Source organism: Papio anubis, chromosome X (genome assembly GCF_008728515.1).
Source record: "Papio anubis isolate 15944 chromosome X, Panubis1.0, whole genome shotgun sequence".
Classification (NCBI taxonomy): Eukaryota; Metazoa; Chordata; class Mammalia; order Primates; family Cercopithecidae; genus Papio; species Papio anubis.
Window position 1 is genome coordinate 4,603,881 of NC_044996.1, and position 14,007 is coordinate 4,617,887.

General features: G+C 37.9%; 1 protein-coding gene across 3 annotated transcripts in view; it reads right to left on the reverse strand.

The window, feature by feature from the left end:
* Positions 1 to 14,007, reverse strand: part of MTM1 (myotubularin 1) — a 108,154-nt gene that overhangs the window by 10,414 nt on the left and 83,733 nt on the right. For all 3 annotated transcript variants that reach the window (XM_009198429.3, XM_009198431.2, XM_003918407.3), the window contains exons 10-13: positions 11,500 to 11,685; positions 4,759 to 4,965; positions 3,002 to 3,094; positions 2,266 to 2,379 (exon numbers count right to left, since the gene is read on the reverse strand). In XM_009198429.3, the coding sequence (XP_009196693.1) occupies positions 2,266 to 2,379; positions 3,002 to 3,094; positions 4,759 to 4,965; positions 11,500 to 11,685 (600 nt within the window). The remainder of the gene's footprint in view (positions 1 to 2,265; positions 2,380 to 3,001; positions 3,095 to 4,758; positions 4,966 to 11,499; positions 11,686 to 14,007) is intronic.

Here is a 14,007-nt window from a genome sequence, read left to right on the forward strand (position 1 = left end):
AAGAATTAAAATTACCAAAGGTAGAATCTGAAATTTTTCCCAGTAATGACTTTAATAAGGAAAGAGCAATAAGCTAAAGCTGGAAGCCTGAAAGAACATCCCAAAATAAATGACTAAAGAAATTTCTTGGCCAGGCGCAGTGGCTCACACCTGTAATCCCAGCACTTTGGGAGGCTGAGGCAGGCAGATCACCTGAGGTCAGGAGTTTGAGACCAGCCTGGCCAACATGGTGAAGCCCCGTCTCTACCAAATATACAAAAATTAGCTGGGAGTGGTGGGGAGGCTGAGGCAGGAGAATTGCTTGAACCTGGGGGGCAGAGGTTACAGTGAGCCGTGATCGTGCCACTGTACTCCAGCCTGGGTGACAAGAGTGAAACTCCATCTCAAAAGACAAAAAAAAAAAAAAAAAAAAAAGAAAAAGAAATTTATTAAACATATGTATTTCATTTCATGAATGACAGCATAATTTTGCCTTTCTTTGAATCCATCTAAAACCTCAGTTGTACCTTTTTGATGCCAAAATCTATATACCACATTGTATTTATTTGCATGTTACTGTTTTTATTTTTATATATGCACATAGCTTAAAAAGCCAAATAGTTTGACAAGGTTATGAAAAAAAGTGCTCTCTCTCACCTCTTTTCCCGGAAACAATTGTGTTTTTCCCCCCAGTATTATTTACAACTGACAAACAAAAATTGTATATATTTAAGGTATACAATGTGATGTTTTGATATATGTATGCATTATGAAATAATCACCGCAATCAAGCTAATTAACATGTCACCTCATCTAGTTACCAATTTTTTTTTTGTAGTGAGAATACTTGAGATCTATTATTTTAGCAAATTTCAAATATACATTAACTATAATTACCATACTGCACATTAGGTCTTCAGTACTTATAACTGAAGGTTTGTATCTTTTGACCACTATGTCCCCCTTTCCCTTACCCCTTCCCCAGCCCCTGGTAACTACCCTTCTACTCTCTATTACTATAGGTTCAAATTTTCTTAGATTCCACACATAAGGGAAATCATGTGGTATTTGTCTTTCTGTGCCTAGTTTATTTCACTTAGCATAATGTCCTCCAGATTTACTTATGTTGTTGCAAATGGTAGGATTTCCTTTTTTATGGCTGAGTCGTAGTCCACTGTATATAGGTACTATGTTTTCTTTATTCATCTGTTGATGGACACAGGTTGAGTCCATATCTTGGCTACTGTGAATAGTGCTGCAATATACATGAGATTGCAGATAACCTCTTTGACATGATTATTTCATTTCCTTTAGATATGTGCCCAATAGTGGGAGTGCTAGATCATATGGTAGCTATATTTTTACTTTTGGGGGAAGCTCTGTCATAGTTTGAATATTTGTTCTCTCCAAACCTCATGTTGAAATCTGATCACCAGGCTGGGCGCAGTGGCTCAACACCTGTAATCCCAGCACTTTGGGAGGCTGAGGCGGGTGGATCACTTGAGCTCAGGAGTTCGAGACCAGCCCGGGTAACATGGCAAACCCCCATCTCTACTAAAAATACAAAAATTAGCCGGCTGTGGTGGCGTGCACCTCTGGTCCCAGCTACTCAGGAGGCTGAGGTGGGAGAATCTTGCTTGAGCCCGGGAGGCGGAGGTTGCAGTGAGCCAAGATTGTGCCACTGTACTCCAGCCTGGGCAACAGTGAAACCCTGTCTCAAACAACAACAACAAAAACAAACAAACAAACAAAAAGAAAAAGAAAAAGAAATCTGATCCCCAGTTTTGGAGGTGGGGCCTAGTGGGAGCTGTTTGGGTCATGAGGACAGGGCCCTCATGAACAGATTGATGCTCTCTCTTAGGTGTTTGTTGTCACTCTATATTAGTTACCAAGAGAGCTGGGTTGTTACAAAGAGCCTGGCACCCTCTCCCTGCTCTCTTGCTTCCTCTTTCACCCTGTGATCTCTACATACTGGCTCCCCTTTACCTTCTGCCATGAGTGGAAGCAGCCTGAGGTTCTCACCAGAAACTAAGCAGATGCCGGCACTATGCTTCTTGTACAGCCTGCAGAACTGTGAGCCAATAAAACCTCTTTTCTTTATAAGTTACCCAGCCTCAGGTTTTCCTTTATAGAGTACAAAATGCATACATTTAATGTAATTCCTACTCTTTGAGGTCAAAGACAGTGTCTTACAAGCTAATCATATTTTTATATTTCATGGCAGACTACATACATTTTGGCAAGCCTAATATATAACAACAACAAAAAATTAGCATTTTAACTCACCTGTCTTTCTCGAGCAGATTCACAGTTGAATAAGAAAGTACCAAATCGGCAACTATACAGATGATCCAAAATTATAATCAAAAATTGTTCATTGAATTCAAAAGCTGTAGGGAACTAAACAAAAGCAAGCAAACAAAGCATGAAAAACTGGGACTGAAACTTTATAAAAGTAGAAAGATACACCATAGAAGTAAACAAATGCTGCCACATTGTAGGGCTCTAGAAAGGACAGCAGAGGCTGTAATCTGCACACATACTACAGTTGTTCTTTTTTTGGCAGTATATATAGGACTGAGCACTTTAAGTGTTAAATAAAGCAATAAAGAGGAAAAGGAGATAAACAGGCTGATTTTCTGGGTTCTCCTGCAGGTACAGTGTGGTTTAGTTATTTAAGGTATTATGAGATAGCAGACACAGCTATATAGAAGTGTCAGTGTAAAATATATATAAACGACAACTTGGTACTGTCAATTCATTGATCTTCCACTAGTAGAGATAACAGTTAAATATTTAATTTTTAAAACTTTTTAAGGGAAAATCCCAGATATATCAACAGTAGCAGGAATAAAAAGGTGAACACTCATGTACCTGGCTTCTGCAATTGTTCACACATGACCAGTCGTGCTTCATCTCTATCTCTACCCTGTATTATTTTGGGGTCAAATCCCAACCATTATATTAAAATGTTTAATTTAAACATTAAGTCGAATGTATTTTCATCCCACATATTCCTTACCTGTTTTGACATTTGCCACACACAATCAATAAACTGGAGAAAAATAGGAGAACGGTCAGCATCGGTGTGGTTTTTATCACCATGACCTATTCGCTGAAATAAATTGATGAAGATAATTTGTTTTAATTAATGGGTACAAAACTGAGAAAGCATATAACACAAAATGTGACAATACAGTTCAGCAATCTGCCTTCTAAATGCCAAGTTTCTCAGAGAGGAAATAATATATACTTCCATGGCAATATAGGCAATGTAAGGTTTCAAAATAATGGAAATAAAGTATATAAACGTCTGTAAAATACCAATAAAAATTGCCAAAGAATCATCATCCTAGGTGATTGTTACAATTATTTCATATGATTGGAATTTTGTATGAGTCCTAAACAGCTATAGATAGAATGGACATGATTATCCTACATAGTATGTTAGCAATACACTCAACCTAGTTCTTTCAGTTGCAAAGAGAACAATCCTAAAGTTTCAAGACTTAAAATCATGTCCAAAAGGTATGATTATTAGAATTAAATGTTCTTTCTCTCTTAAAAACAAGAAAAAAACAAAAAATCTCACAATGTATTCATTTACTAAACAATGATTCTTTCTATGGCCGGGTGTGGTGGCTCACACCTGTAATCCCAGCACTTTGGGAGGCTGAGGCGGGTGCATCACGAGGTCAAGAGTTTGAGACCAGCCTGGCTAACATGGTGAAACCCCATTTCTACTAAAAATACAAAAAATTAGCTGGGCATGGTGGTGCACGCCTGTAATCCCAGCTACTCGGGAGGCTGAGGCAGGAGAATCGCTTGAACTCAGGAGGTGGAGGTTGCAGTGAGCCGAGATCACGCCATTGCACTCCAGCTTGGGCAACAAGGGCGAAACTCTATCTCAAACAAACAAACAAAACAAAACAAAAACACAATGATTCTTTCTACTTGAAAATGTTATTCACACTATGAAACCTGGGTGAAGGCTAAAAGGATACATAGCAGTGTTTCTGAAAGGGTAGCCTACGGATCTCCTTCATGAGAATCACTGGGGAGCTGGGTCAAAATGTGTATTCAAAGGGCATCTGGAAATAAGACCTAGGAATATGAATTATAATAGGTTCTTTTGATGATTTCATTTAAAAAAATTCTTGGGGGGTTATTTTTTAAAACTTATTTTTATTTTTGAGAGAGAAATTTATATACATTGACTGTGTACAATATGTTTTGAAGTATATATACATTGTAGAATGACTGAATATACCAATTAGCATACACATTACCTCACAGTTACCATTTTTGTGGTAAGAAAACTTTACATCCATTCTTTTAACATTGTTCAAGAATATATTAACTATAGTCACCATGTTATACAATAGTGCTTTTGAACTTATTCATTTCTTGATGATTTAAAAAATGCATATCAGAAATAAAAGCCTCAACTAAATGTCTATAAAATATATTTGACTCTAATAGCTATATTATTTGAGAAAGAATTGTCTATCTTCTTTCTCTTAGGAAATTTCAACGTAAACATTTCCATGAAGATTCTTTGTATTACTTTCAAGTGAAACTGCGAACAGTGCACATGGATAAACATGTCACTTTTTAAAAAGACTTTCACTACCCAAGGCATCATGCATTTTCAAACTCGTAAAGTTATTATTATACTCCTCAGATTTTCATTGTAATATTGAATATGTAATTTAACAACTAGTTTTAAAATCGCGAATGGTAGTGATCTATTTTTAGAAATTAGCTTTGCTTACTTACAGATGCAAATTTATGTCCAAAACTTATCCATTCTTTTTGCACCAATATTTCAAACCCTTCAATGCTCCGATAGAAGCTATCCAACATCAGCATGGCCAAGGATGTCAGCTGAGCAGTCCTGTCCCATCCGTCACTGCAATGCACAAGCACCGAACTCTTCCCTGAAGAAACTTTGTCTGCTACTTGAATGGCTCCTGTCAAAACGAGCTGACAAAGAAAAATATGTGAGTCAGTAGGGAGCTATAAGATACTGCTTAAATTTGATAGTTTTTAAACTTAGAAAAAGCCATGCTTTAAAATATTAATGTCCAGAACAAAGATTTATCAAAATGAAACACTAAGAGCTGCAGGATCTGTTGATTATCCTCTACAGACACTGCATTTGAATGTGCGTAGGTATTAAAAAACAAACCCAAACAAACCAAAAGCCAAACTGCATCCCAAACTTATTTTCATGGATGCGACTGTGATAGTGTGCTAGGGCTGTCATAAAGTACCACAAACTATGAGACTTAAACAACAAAAATATATTGTCTCACAGTTCTGGAGGCTAGAAGTTTGAGACCAAGGTGCTGGCAGTGCCACGCTAATCACTAGAGATCTTTTCCAGGTCACTCTTCTAGCTTCTGGTTGTTCCTTGGCTTGTGGCAGCATAACTTCAATCTTCACATGGCAGTCTCACTGTGTGTGTGTGTGTCTGTGTCCAAATTTCTTTTTATAAGGACACTAGTCATAACAAAGTAAGGGCCCACACTACTCCAGTACAGTTTCATTTCAACTAAACATGTCTGCAAAGACCTTATTTTCAAATAGGGTCACACTCTGAGGTACGGGGGGTCAGGACTTCAACATATAAATTTTTGAGGGACAAAAATTCAACCCATAACAGTGATCAGATTAAAAAAAAAATCACTGACCCAACAGGTTGCGTCTAGACTGTAAAAGTCTGATACAGTGAAATCCACCTTTTGACCTTTAAATTGGCAATATATCAACTCTTGTTTGGCTCATAAACAGTAGGGTACTTAAAGCATTGTAATAAAAATTTGAGACTTAGAAGTATCAATAAATTTATGTATATAATGGGTTATTGCTATGATGTCATTTTTTGATGATTCATGCATTTACAGAAATATACTTTATAAACCATGGAATATACCCATCCTGAGTGTGAGTGCAATAAGATTTAGCAAATTTATATAGTTGTGCAGTTATCACCATAATGTAGTTAGTTGTAGAACACCCACATTACCCAAAAAGTTTACCCGTGCCATCTAAGGTCAATCCTTCTCCCACCTTGAGCCCCAGGCAACCATTGATTTGCTTCCTGTCCCTATAGTTTGCCTTTACTAGAAATTTTACATAAATAGAATAATGCAATAGGTGGCCTTTTGTGACTGGCTTCTTTCACTTAGCATCATGTTTTCAAGGTTGATCTGTGTTGTAGCATGAATCAGTACTTCCTTCCTTCTCATGGTCACATACCCTTCCATTGTATGTAGATAGACCACATGTTATTTATCCATTCATCAACTGACAGACATTTGGTTGTTTCTAGCATTTGGTTACTATGAATAGTGCTGGCGTGAACTTTTGCATACACATTTTTTGAAGGGACACAGTGTTTTTATTTCTCTTGGGTAAAATATCTTGGAGTGAAATGGTTGGATCATATGGTGAATGCATGTTTAATTCTTAAAAGAAACTGCCAAACTATTTTCAAAAGTGGTTGTACCATTTCACATTCCCACAATGTATGAGAGTTCCGTCTTTTCACATGTGTATCAACAATTTGTATATATTATGTTATTTTGGGTTGGTTTTTAAAAGACTTCTTCCATGGAGCTTCCAAAATTCTAGCAGCCATGCAACAGACATCTGTTACAGTCATTTTACCCAATTCAAGGAAATGGAAATGGAAATGGAAATTCGTTTATTTTAACTAATTCATGGAAAAGGCAGGCCAAGTGAAAGATCCTATGTATGAGGGTTGAAAAATTACCTACTGGATACAATACTCACTATTCGGGTGATAGGTAAACTAGAAGCCCAAACCTCACTATGCAATATATCCATGTGACAAACCTGTACATTTACCCCTTGAATCTACAAAAATAAAGAAATGTAACTTCATTAGTTTTACATATACAATGTAACTAAAGATAAGTGGATAAAGTAGTGCCAAGAAGGAAAGGTTAAGGGACCTAAGGATGCCCGGCACATCAATTAGCTGTACAAAATCCATTACTCCTAAAGTGACTAGAGCTGTTTATTTCTTCAAGCATTTTAAGTATTCTCCTTGAAATTCTGTTTACAATTTTCATTTGAAGTACTTCTGAAGAAACGGCTGTTGAGAAGCAATGGTAATATACTAGATCACTTGAGTCCAATTTAATGAAGTTGGGGTTCTAATGCATTTTTACAGAGGGCAACTCTCACTCGAGATACTTCCCTCACTTATAATAAAAAAAAAAAAAAAAGGATTCAATCTCAGCCAATTATTTTGAAAAATTAGTTGTGTTCCAATTAAGTATTAATTCCCACAATCACTTCTGACAGAAACAGCTATAATTATCTAATAAAACTAAACCAGAGTTTTAAAAACACATGACCAAAAACTTAAATAATCTGATGGACTCGTGACTGATGAAAGAAATGACAGCCATCAAGCAGTATACATCACAGTAGTTAAGAGCACTGGCTCTGTGGCTGAAGACCTGGGCCTGAAACCTCATTCCACTTTTGGTATCTCGTGCTTTGGGCCAATTGAGTAACCATGGTTTCTTTCTCTCTACTGTGAAAAAATGAGCAATATCCCTACTAGCTTGTCTTGGGCTAAACGATGCTCCCCATAAAGTGCTGACATTGAGCACAGGCTCAATGACGGCTAGCTGCCATCCAAGAAGGCCAAAATAACATGATACTTTAAAAGAAGAAGGACTATACAGGAAGAGTACTGTATTGAAAAGGACAAAGAGAAAATACAAGCTCCAGACACTACAGAGTCCTCCTTCCACCCTGCTGGGCTGTCAGTGAACGGGAATGATGATTTGAGAGGCATGCTAAGGATGGTGATTTTCTCATTGCAAAAGGCTTGCCCTGGTTTCATACACTGAGTGGTGACACCATTTCACCAGATTACAGGTTAGTGAGGGCCACTCCACCTGTCAGCAGACCCAGGGCTATAAAATAGTATAGGAGGCTGAATAATGGTCACCAAAGATGTCCAGGTCCTAATCCCTGGAACCTGTGTATACTATCTCACATGGTAATAGGGACTTTGTGGATGTGATCAAGTTAGTGATTTTGAGATGACAGATAATTCCGGATTATCCAGGCGGGCCCTAAATTACATCACACAAATCCTGATATGAGAGAGGCAGAGGGAGATTTCATACAGACAGAAGAGGGGAAGGCAATGTGACCACAGAGGCAGAGGATGGAATGATGTGCCCACAAGAAGCTGGAAGAGGCAGGGAATGGATTTTCCCCTTGTTCCATCCAGTATTCTAAGTCCAACTCAAGGCTATCCGCAACTCTGCTCTACTGTTTGAATTGCTATGGTGTGACTGATGCCTGAGAAGCCCCGAGTCAGATATCATTACAGGTTTCCACCTGGACTTCAGTCTCCTGGTACCTCCTTTGGCTTCTCTACAGAACAATGACAGTTTCTTTCATTTCTTTCATATCCCCTTTGCTATAGACAAAACTATAAAACCTTAGAGAGGCCTCTTAAAACATTTCCCACATTTCTTAAGTGCTAACTGCCATACTTCATCTTTTGCAGATGGCCTTACCTCCTAACTTCCTCAGACATCTGAGCCATTGAACAAGACCTACTTTCACCCAGTCTCTCTTCCTTCTATCTAGCTCAGAGTAGCAGCTGAGCCACCTTGCCAATAACTCCTGTACGTGTGCTCTCTCTCTTTTTTAAAAAAATCTTTTCCTCTTATTTACAAAAGTAATATATATTCCCTGGGAAAAAATGGAGAAAACATAGGCCTATTACTCAGAAAGAATAATTATTCACATATTGGTGGATACTTTTCTAAACTCTGTATGTGTGTGTGTTTAAAACTTTTCTTGTACATTTAGGTGGTTTCCAATGCTTATCCACTTTTTGTTTTTTAAAGAGATGGGGACTTCTTCTGTCACCCAGACTGGAATGCAGTGGTACAATCATATTAATGGGTCACTGCAGCCTGAAAATTCCTGGGCTCAAACAATCTTCCTGCCTCTGCCTCCTGAGTAGTTGGGACTACAGTTGTGCACCACCACAACTATTTTTTGTTTGTTTGTCTGAGTTTTGTAAGAAGCAGGGTCATACTATGTTGCCTAGGCTGGTCTCAAACTCCTGGGCTCAAGCAATCCTCCCGCTTTGACCTCCCAAAGCACTGGGACTACAGGCATGAGCCACCATGCTGGCTCTGTTTTTCCACTATCATGAGCATATTTTCAGACCTCTGTGACTATTTCCCTTAAAAAAAAAATCCTGAAGTAAATCTTTTCTCTTCGTCTACAAAACAGGCTAAAGCTTCCCATGACTTGAAAAGCCCTTCTCATAGTCATATGATCCTCAACACTTCCCCCTTCCTTAACTCCCTCTCTTTTTAAAAGAACAGTCGATATTCATTACCTCTATTTTCTCACTCACGCCCACCACATCACTAGACAACCCCAAGGTCATAAAGGACCTCGTTAATAAACCTCCTTCAAGTACCACTGACCCTTTCTTCTTAAGACCCTTTCTTTACCTTCCAATATCCTCCTTTGATGTCCATTTCTCTCATATGCCTCCTTCACTGAGCTCCACTTCTTACCTCCTGCCCTGAATACAAACAGGCCCAAAGCTCCACTCAAAGTCCTTTGATCTTTTCCCCACACATCCTCTCAGAAACTACATTAAAGGGCTTTGCTTGCATTTGTTGCCCAATAGCTGACTGCCCAACCGACATCTCAGTGTTAAGTCTCTATTTTGGGTTCTACTTTGCAGAAAAGCCTGCCTGTTAGACACCACCAGGTGGATGACCCACCACTACCCCAAATGCATGGTGTTTCTCTTGACCAAGGTCCCACTCAAATCTTATTTTTATTTTGCCTGACTTTCATTTTTTTATGAATTTGTCATCCTCACCAATGAATTGTGAAAAAAAAACAAAAAAACAAAAAAACAAAACAACTAATTGTGACAACTAAATATGTGATACCTCGATGGGAGGGATCCTTGAACAGAAAAAGGACATAAGGTGAAAGCTGAGAAAATCCAAATAAAGTATGAACTGCATTAATAATGAGTTAATAATGTATAAATATTGGTTCATTAGTTGTGACAAATGTACCGTACAATGTGACATGCCATAGTTGTGAGCATTGTAAGATGTCAATAAAGAGAAAAACTGGATTGGGTACATGCGAACTTTCTATAGTACTTTTACAATTTTTCTGTAAATTGAAAACTATTGTAAAATAAACAGTTTTATTTTGTTTTTTATGTTAGACCTTGTGAATGGGAAAATGGTATAAGACTTTAAGGAGGTTCACATATGATTGAAGAGATGATAGGTATGTGTAAAAAGAGACAAAATGTATAGCAAAGTCAGTGGAAGGAACATTCCCTTTGAGATTCGGTGGGATTTGATCTGGTCCTTGAAGAAAGTGGAAGGATGGGGAAATCCATTCTAGAGAAAGAGGACGACCTAGACAAAGGCCTAGAAACAGGTGTTAAGTGAGATGGAAATAGGAAGAGTAAGGATTTCCGTAGTTGCAGGTTAATCTACAAACCTGCAGAAGCCAGAGGAACAGGGCCGTGACTGTCAGGTTAGGCTGTTGGGAGTCCCCAGAGGTTTTGGAATAGCAGGATATTTTAGCAAAATGTTCTCTGTCAGCTGCTTATAGAATAGATAGGAGAGGGAAGGAAGAGAAAACAGAACCATTTTAAGAGTGCAAAGACAGGAGTAGTAATGGCCTAGTGTGAATAATGCCAGTGTGAGGGTGAGGGGACTATGAGAGTGACAGAAATGTTTCCAACGAAGGGCCTGTGGTACTTTATGATTAGCTAGGTGCAGGAGCTAAAGAAATGTAGGATGATACCAAGAGGGTGAGCCTGGCTAGCTGAGAAAAGCATGCCACCATTTGCAGATGAAGGGTAAGTTGGAAAACAAAATTTGACTAGAGAATGTATCTTAATAATTCACCTATACATTAAAGCTGACTTTTTGTTTGTTTACAGAACTAAAGGGTTTCTAAAAGTGTTAGTTCCCTCAGATCGCTTCAAGTACTTTTTTAAAAGTGGAGGATTATTGATGCCTTTATCAGGATTGAAAATAATAAAACACAAAATCAATTATTTAAAATAAGTCATTTGAGATTAGTTTCAAAAAAAAAAAAGAAAAAAAAAATACTGACCACCTCTATCTAGGTCCAAAGACATTATATCCAGTAATGGTTAGATAATTAATTGGCTATTCGTAAATAAACCTGCATGAAAGACTGAACGACTTAATACTGAAAGATGGAAAGAGATGTCTTTGCACACTCCAAATATATTCCGGAGTGATGATGTGAAATCTTTAATTTAGGTAAGCAAATTATAAAGCAACATAAAACTGTCAAATGTGGTCCTATACTACAAAGTTTCTCTCTCAATGTCCATTTTTTTTAAGGAATTTAAAAATATCTCCATTCCACCAAACAATTACATTCTTGTTTATATATGCAAATATTTTAACAAAATATACTTGCCTTGATATGTTCTAACCAATGAGTAGACTCCAAACTGGACAACCAATGAGATTCTTCTACATTAGGATAAACAATGTCCTTCACTTTTTTTAAAGATTCCCGCATAACATGAATATTATGAATGTCTAAGAAGAAAAGTTCGGCGTTATGATATGCATCATCACTTTCATATCCTCCTCCTGTTGCCTAAGAAACAACATGAAATACAAACAATCAGTTGAGTTTTCTATTTCATTAGAAACTTACACAAATATTTCTAAAGTTATTTGTCCTCCAAATAACCCCAAATCCTCCAATTTAAATGAATAATTGATGTGACTTGACTTCCTAGCCAACAATAAGTCTCAAAAACATTAGTCATACTTTAAGCTGAAAAAAAGACAGAAGGCTGGCAATTTCCTGGGGAATCTGTATTCCTAAGGAAAAAAATCATCCTCAAAATGCTCTATAATTAATAGCTCTTCTTCCGGATCTGGAAAGGCAAAAGTAGGTTGTGAAAGGTCCTCGTTCTCCATTAGTTTTGTATCTCTAATAGTACTCTTCAGGGGGAATGGGGGAGGCAGCCAGACTGAGGCAGCAGCAGGCACCTCTGGCTCTGTAACAGCACTCACGTAGGACGTGATGCATTAGAGGAAAACAACGGGCCTTGGAGTCAGACCCAGGCTGATAGCTCAGCTTCAGCTTCTCCTTGCCATGTGATCTGGGACAAGGCACTTAACATTTCTGAGCCTCAACATCCTCTCCTGTAAAATAGAGGATAATATTACCTAGGTCTCATACTATTAAAGGAACCACACTCTATTATAATAGCTAATGCCAGCCACTATTTAATGAACTCCTATGACATCCCAGGTACTGTGACTCTTGCTTTACACAATTTTATCTCTTCAGCAGTGCTGCAAGATAGGTATTACTATCCCCATTTTGCCAATGAGAAAACAGAAACCCAGAGATGCTAGTTAACTATCCCCTAAGTTACATAGGTAGTAAGTGGCATTTAAATCTATGTCTGGCTTCAAAGCTCACACTTTTTCTACTAAACGATGACTGTTTCTCTGCTATGCAAACACCAACGACAGAGCGCTGCACATAGTGAGCTCTGAAAGAATAAAAGATTTCAAGAGGAGACAAGATGGCTATCGCCTACTGCAGCACCTACAAGTATTAACTTGCCAGAGCAGGCTTTGGTTCATCTTCACAGCATGTGAAGAGTGCCCATTTTCCACACTGACAAAGAGATGCTATGGTTTCATTTAGGAATCTGGCTGCATTCTGCTTAAATGTTTTGAAATGGCATAGAACACGTGGCCTTTGGCCCTTTAAGAAAAAGTTCAACAGTTCTGAGACTTGCAAAGAAAGCAACATTATACTAACTCCAGAGTGCCTGTAGGAACAGAACAGGGAAACATCTGCCTGGGGCTGTAGAGGAAAGGAGAAGTCACCAGACAAATGTGCCATAGCTACAATATGCCTATTTTCTCTTTATTAATAACAATGGTAGGAATATAAGCTTGTAGCCATGGGTAGAAGGGCCAAAGAAACTTAGGTTTAGTTTTTTGTTTGTTTTTTTTCCCTGGAGTTAGTCACAGAGAAAGGTTTCCTGCAGAAGTAAGGCTACCATCCATTTAGGTTTCAAACCTGGAGACCTATGTTAAAAGCCAGAAATCTTGGTCTCCAAAGACTCTAGGCAAGAAAATACACCTAGGCAGAAATATTTCTTTAGAGTTTGCTCTAAATAGTATCACTAGTAAGTAGACAGTAAACATTCACAGTGTTGTTTTAAAAAAGTTATTAGCTAATAAATAAGCGATTCATTATTTAAGTGGGCCACTTTCTCCTCTTCCTGCTTCTCTACACATGCAGTTTTTAAATAGTTGTGATTTTCAAAGAGATTCTTGAAACTGGAGTTCTCTTCATAAATAACCGAAAATAAGTGAAAAAATAAAAGGAAAAATATACTTTATTACTCATCGCTAATGTTTCTGGTAAAAACAGACATTAGCACAGTTCCACATTAATTCATCACGATGTACTGCCACAAAAATAGAAGCGGCTTGCTGCTAGATCTCACCGATCCTTGGATTTTGTTTAATTTAAAATGACGTGCTGTTGCTTGTTGCATCTGGGGATGTAAATTTCTAAATATCCGTAAGGGAGGAACAATTAGGTCCAAGGAGAACAGAAGATCAGAAAGGGCAACAATCAATTAGTCAAGCACACACTGAGTTCCTGAAAGTTCAAATTCTACATCTCTGGTTACTTTTGAAGTATTCTTTCTGGTTTTCCTTTCTTCAACAAAAAAGAACAATGTAGATTACCTAGAACGATGATGTAAAGGTCTACGGGCCTGTTGCTATGGATATAGACGACTAGCAGAGAGACACAGCAGAGGGAGGGGGACACAAGTGAGCTTTTTAAAAGAATGACAGAGATCTGTAAAGCTTAGGCTTTTTCCCTGATATTTTCCTTCCCTTGACTCCTAAGAGGACTAGAAATGGAGGCTTGTTT